Genomic DNA, 6610 nt, shown 5'->3' on the forward strand with positions numbered 1-6610 from the left:
AATTTGATTTTCATATTAAAAGGCTATCAAGGATACTCATTTAAAACTTATTTATATATAAAATGATAAATTGTATATGTAATTAAGTTAAAATCTAATTAATAAAGATAAATAAGTTTCTAATATAATACCTATAATAAAAATCTCATACCAAAACCCACTTTACCAATGATGTGGACTTTTAGAAAAAGTGGAAATGCTTTCACAGAAGTAAGAGAGTTGCTTTGATGGTAAGCAATTCCTACTTCCAACCAAGAGATTGTGAGTTCGAGTCACCCCAAGAGCAAGATAGGGAGTTCTTGGTTGGAAGGATGCCGATGGTCTATTTGGAAACAAATAGACCCAATTGTGCAAAAAAAAAAAAAATTAGGAAATTTTCCTAATCGGAAAAAAAGGAAGTAAATGTACTAACCCAATTGTGCAATCACTTGACCACACGTTTCCATATACTATAATATATTTCATCATCAGATCTAGTTCAAACCTTAAACTAAAACCAACCAATGGAGGCAATACATCACCCATATTGCACCACTAGCTTCGACCTTTTCCTTTTCTTTATCGTTTTTCTTTCCCCCATAATTTGTCTTTCTATTTCTTTCAACAGATTTGTCTTTCTGCTTTAACCAAATAACTGCGTTCCTCTTCTATCAACATCCCATGATACCCTTAATAAATAAAATATATTTTCAGGTTAACTTACTAAATTTCAGTTTCCATCCACTAGGAAAGTTTTTTAGTTCCTGCAAGTTTTGCTATTTTTAGTAAATTTTCTTATCTTTAACTCGTTATAAAAAGCCAACTATAGGTGACCTCTAGCATATCGCATCTCTCTCATTCAGTATAGAAATTAAACTACAAAATGTCTTATACAACAACGAGCTGTATCTCTGGGCTTTTGCTCTTGTTCTTAGCTGTCATATGTGAAGCTAGGGTTCCAAGAAATGTTAATGCAGGATTTATAGCAGTTAAGGGTGCCCATTTTGAACTCAATGGATTACCTTTTCTGTTCAATGGTTTCAACTCCTATTGGTTGATGCATGTTGCTGCTGAGCCTAGTGAGAGGTATAAAGTCACTGAGGTTCTTAAAGATGCATCTGCAGCTGGTCTTTCTGTTTGTCGCACGTGGGCTTTTAGTGACGGAGGTGACAGAGCATTACAAATATCACCTGGCGTTTACGATGAACGAGTTTTTCAGGTAAAAATTAATGTTCGCGCTAAACGAAATTTTAGATTATGAGGTTAAATTGTTTACGATGACATGTAATTTTACATATCAAGTCTGATATGTTAGGCTAAAAAAATAGAGTAATCACCCTACTATAACTAACTAGTTAAATTGCACTGGTTGTATAATTTTTTTTTCACCGGGTCATGAATATAAGTTAAAATCTTTCATTAAATACTTTCTCATTTAATAGTCAAAGCAACAATATGCATGAATGTGTCAATTATGATGGTGTCTAATTTTAGGGTTATTATTGTGTATTTATATATTTAGGGTTTGGATTTTGTGATCTCGGAAGCTAAAAAGTATGGTGTTCGCTTAATCTTGAGCTTTGTAAATAACTGGAACGACTTTGGAGGAAAAGCTCAATATGCTCAGTGGGCGCGAAATGCAGGGGCTCAAATTAATGGCGACGATGATTTCTATACTCATCCTATGCTTAAAAGTTATTACAAGAACCACATCAAGGTATGGGATAACAACGCGTGAAGCTTTTTCACTTAAATAGCAACTGTTTGATATTCATGCAATCTTTTTCTTTTACCTAAACTATACTTCATTACTCCCTCCGGTCCAAAATAAGTAATTTTTTGGAGTTTTCACACATTAAGAAATTCACCTTTTAGCATTAATTAGTAATGGAATTGACCATATTAACCTTTACTATCTCACATAAACAGTACTCCTAACACATATTCCAACACTATTTACTCCAAGGACAATGTAGGAAAAAAATAATTAATTCATTCTTAAAATCTGGAAAAAACACTTATTTTAGACCACAAAAAAAGGCCAAAAAATCACTTATTTTGGACCGGAGGGAGTATTATTTACAATTAAATAAGTTGGTATATGGTAGTTAATATGTAAAATTATGTTCTTTGTGAAACTGCTACAGAATATCGTTACAAGGTTCAATACGATTACTAGAGTTGCTTATAAAGACGATCCAACAATCATGGCATGGGAACTCATCAATGAGCCACGCGACCAAGCTGACTATTCTGGAAAAACTATTAATGTAAGCATCAAGTAATGCCCTTTAATTCATTTCCAAACTAATTGAATTTTAGAAATATCAATGATATAACATTTTATTTGTAAAATGTTGACTTCTTTAACTGATATCACTCCAGGCTTGGGTTCAAGAAATGGCAAGTTTTGTGAAGTCACTAGACAATAAACACTTGTTGGAGGTAGGAATGGAGGGATTCTATGGTGATTCAGTTCCTGAAAGGAAGCAAGTTAATCCTAGTTATCAAGTCGGAACAGATTTTATTAGTAATCATCTTATCAATGAGATTGATTTTGCCACTATCCATGCATACACTGACCAATGGTATATTAACATCTTTACCTTATTAATGGTTTGATTATGCAAATATGTATTATTTACACTATCAGTACAAAAACTTTAAGTTTTACATTTATAGGGTATCTGGACAAAATGATGAAGCACAATTAGCATGGATGCAAAGGTGGGTGACAAGCCACTGGGAAGATGCAAGAACTATATTGAAGAAGCCTCTAGTACTATCTGAATTTGGCAAGTCTAGCAGGGATCAAGGATACAACCTTAGTTCAAGAGATACATTCATGAGTAGTGTATATAGAAATATCTACAATTTGGCAAAAGAAGGGGGAACCATGGCAGGAAGCTTAGTATGGCAACTAATGGCACAAGGAATGGAGAATTATGATGATGGTTATTGTATTGTGTTGGGACAAAACCCTTCGACTACAGGAATAATTTCAGGCCAATCACATGCCATGACAACTTTGGCTAATCTTGTTCAAAGCCCTCTAGAGTGAAGGCATGAAGACCATTAGGATAGGAAAGAAAATAAGTTCCACAATAGGTTCTCTATCAGATTATTTTCTTAATTATACAATAATCAATTTATTCTAGGATTTTTTAAGTTATCTTAAGTCCATGACTTTTAATAGTAATTCGAGCTCATGTTACTAAACATGTGAAGTTGATTGCTCAACAATGTAATTGCATGAATTGTGTCAGAAAAAGAAAAAGAAACATTATGTTTTTGTCATCTTGTTTTTAATTTGAGTACAATATTATTTTTTTTGGCCAATGAAATGCAGAATTTAAATTAAAGCAGGAAATTCAAGGAAGTTCAAAATACAAAGAACTAGCCATGGTAGTAATTGCTATATTATTCATGCAATATACAACATTAATTATTCAGGCTGGGGCTGGGATTAGTCAGGACAACCTGTGCCTGCTATGTGGATACAACATAAAATCGGTGAAACGTTTGTTCTTTGAATGTCATTTCTCCAAAATATGCATGACATTTTGATTAATAAGATGGTGATTAATAAGATTTTTTCTTTTCACCCCAAAAAAAGGAGACTTATTTACAATTTTTATACCACATTCATACAAAAAAAATATAACTACATTAGCATACAACTTAAATATAGTTTTCATACAACTATAATACAATTTTAATAAAATTTTAATACATAGATACAATGTTCATACTTCATACAATATTCATACAAAAATAAATACAACTACAATAACATACAACTTAAATACAAATTTCACATAATTATAATATAACTTTGATACATATATACAACTTTAATGCAATTTGACGCTTCGACTCTCTTTTTAAAGCTCACACCGGAACAGAACTAGTAAAATCGGGTAACTATGAACGGTTGTATTTGACTGGTTTTCATGGCTGAAAGGTGATCGTCGAATCTCCATTGCCATATTGAATCTTCTGGCATACTAGCAAAGTAATAGAGACAATTCGGATAAACTGATGGCTTAACTCTGAGAGTTGCTTTATTTCCACCCCAAACGTGGAACTCTCTGATCATGCTCAATTACACATATAAGGATAAGTGTTATTGTGATCCTAAATTTGTCCATCCCCAAAAAATCAATCACAAGTAATTACTTTAATAGGCTTATTACCTTACTTCCTAAAATCAAACCAGAAAACAAGGATGAGTAGAGGAATTAAGTAGAGATCTACCAACAAATCACGAAACAAAATCACTTACGGAGAAACGCAATATAGGCCCCGATTTTCAAAATTTCTAACTAATAAACTCTATTGCTAGTTTTGATTACACTCGAGTATATTACTCACTCGGTTTCAGTTTCTTTGAATCTTTTCGCTTTATCGAGATTCAAATTATGTAAAATTTGACCCATAATTTAAAATACATTTTTTCATCATATTAACATGAGAAGAATTGCAACTTATAGTACTTTTTATGTTGGTTTTAAATTATGAGTAGATACATGATGTATCTTGGGAAAGAGCAATGAAGTGAATCTTGAGATACTGAAGGTACTACAGATGTAGGCTTGACTTTTTACAAAGATAAGCGAGTGAATTCATTGTTGACTATGTCGGTTCAGATTATGCAGGGGTCGGATAAGAGAAGATCTCTGACAGGGTTATGTTTTTACTCTTTCTGGTAGTATCATCAATTGCAAAGCAACGTTGCAGTCTGTTGTTGCTTTGTCTACCATAGAGTTTGGTAAATGACAATTACAGAAGCAGCGAAAGAGGCTATATGGCTACAAGGCTTGATAAGTTATCTTGGGCTGGCTTAAAAGAAGACACATGTATTTTGTGACAATTAGAGTGTAACGACCCGACCGAACGTTTTAAGAATTAACGCCTTGATTCCCTATTACCTGTTTTTCCCATATCTGTTTCTGCTAATTTGATTTGCCGGAATATTTGGTTTTGAGTTTCGGAGTGTTTTGGGACACTTAGTCCCTAAAAGAGAGCTTAAGCTTTAGAATTTGGACCGTAGTCAGAGCAGTGTGAAGACGACATTGATATGGGATTCTGTCAATTCTGTTAGCTTCGTTGGGTGATTTCGGGATTAAGGGCGTGTTCGGATTGTATTTTGGAGGTCCGTAGCTTATTTAGGCTTGAAATGCCGAAAGTTGAATTTTTTAAAGTTTCCGGTTCGATGGTGAGATTTTGATATCGGGGTCGGAATGGAATTCCGGAAGTTGGAGTAGCTCCGTAGTGTTGAATGTGACGTACTTGCAAAATTTCAGGTTATTCGGACGAGGTTTGATAGACTTTTTGATCGAAAGCGTAATTTGAAAGTTGTTGGAGTTCTTAGGCTTGAATCCGATGTTAAATTAGTGTTTTGATGTTATTTTGAGTGTTCCGAAGGTTGGAACAAGTTTGAATGATGTTTTAGGATTGGTTGGCATGTTTGGTTGAGGTCTCGGGTGTGTTTCAGATGCTCAACGGACCATTTTTGAACTTGGAGAAGGATAAGATTTTTGCTGGTATTTATTGCAGACTTTTCTTCATCACAATCGCGTGAGGAGGCTCTCGATCGCGAAGGCTTAGATAAGGCAGAGGGGATTTTTGTTCTATGCGATCGCGGGAAAGGGAATGCGAACGCGTAGTATTTGCAGAAGTTGAATCTGTTAGCTTCGTTGGGTGATCGCGGTTAATTTGGGGGCCAGTGAAGTTGCTCTTCATGATCTCGTGGGAGTTTTCGCGATAGCGATTAAGGACGCGCTTGGGCAGAACATAAAGTTCAAAATCGAGGGTCTTGAGTTCATATCACAAAATTGAATTGAGAGCTCGGTAAGAGACGAATTTTGGAGAGATTTTCGGAGGGAATTTGCGAGTAATGATTTTTAACTCCTTTTTTGCTTATAACCCATTAATCTAAACATGAATTCATCATTTAATTTCGAATTTGGGATAAGAAATTGGGGAAATGTTTTAAAAAGTTCCTAGACGTAATTTTCGAATTTTGATTGGGGATTTGATATCAGATTTGGATAATTTTGGTATGGTTAGACTCGTGAGTGAATGAGGACTTATAATCCGTAACTTTTACCCGATTCAAAGATGTGGGCCCCGGGGGCTTTTAGGGAATTTTTCTTAATTTCGCGTGTTAGCTTCGAATTAATTAGTGAAATCAGTTACTTGAAGTTATATTTACTTTATGCAGTTGATTTGAATAGAATTGGGCCATTTGGAGTTGAGTACCCGTGGCAAGAGCGTGATTTCGGGTTGATTTTTTAGCTGGTTCGAGGTAAGTGAGTTGCCTAACCTTGTGTGGGGGAACTCCCCTTAGGATTTGGTATTGTTGGTATATGAAATGCCTTGTACGTGAGGTGACGAGTGCGTACATGTGCTAATTGTTGAAAATCCTATTTTTATTAAGTAACTGTAATTGTGTTTTCTTTCCTATTTATAATACTTGCAATTTAAGCCTACTTTTAACTTAAGGAAACATGTCTAATTGACTTAATTGCTTTACTTGCTCAAATTGCTTTATTTGAACTTTGTGCAACATGCTAGGTTAGAATACATGTTTTACCTTAGTATGAAATTTGGATTTGAACTGAATATT

General features: G+C 34.4%; 1 protein-coding gene across 1 annotated transcript; it reads left to right on the top strand.

The window, feature by feature from the left end:
• Positions 1–815: 815 nt before the first annotated feature.
• Positions 816–3251, top strand: LOC107766121 (mannan endo-1,4-beta-mannosidase 1). Its single transcript, XM_016584854.2, has 5 exons — positions 816–1198; positions 1502–1696; positions 2127–2249; positions 2365–2567; positions 2662–3251. Exons 1-5 carry the CDS (start codon positions 863–865, stop codon positions 3038–3040), a joined length of 1236 nt encoding a protein of 411 aa, XP_016440340.1. The 5' UTR covers positions 816–862; the 3' UTR covers positions 3041–3251.
• The last annotated feature ends 3359 nt before the right edge of the window (positions 3252–6610 follow it).

This window comes from Nicotiana tabacum, chromosome 22 (genome assembly GCF_000715075.1).
Source record: "Nicotiana tabacum cultivar K326 chromosome 22, ASM71507v2, whole genome shotgun sequence".
Taxonomy (NCBI): Eukaryota; Viridiplantae; Streptophyta; class Magnoliopsida; order Solanales; family Solanaceae; genus Nicotiana; species Nicotiana tabacum.

What these genes read in the sequence shown, in the direction of transcription:
- LOC107766121 (XM_016584854.2), top strand. Translation starts at nt 863, where the DNA reads ATGTCTTATACAACAACGAGCTGTATCTCTGGGCTTTTGCTCTTGTTC. An exon ending in ACGATGAACGAGTTTTTCAG is followed by an intron (nt 1,199 to 1,501) that starts GTAAAAATTAAT and finishes TTATATATTTAG; the next exon opens with GGTTTGGATTTTGTGATCTC. An exon ending in ATTCTGGAAAAACTATTAAT is followed by an intron (nt 2,250 to 2,364) that starts GTAAGCATCAAG and finishes ATATCACTCCAG; the next exon opens with GCTTGGGTTCAAGAAATGGC.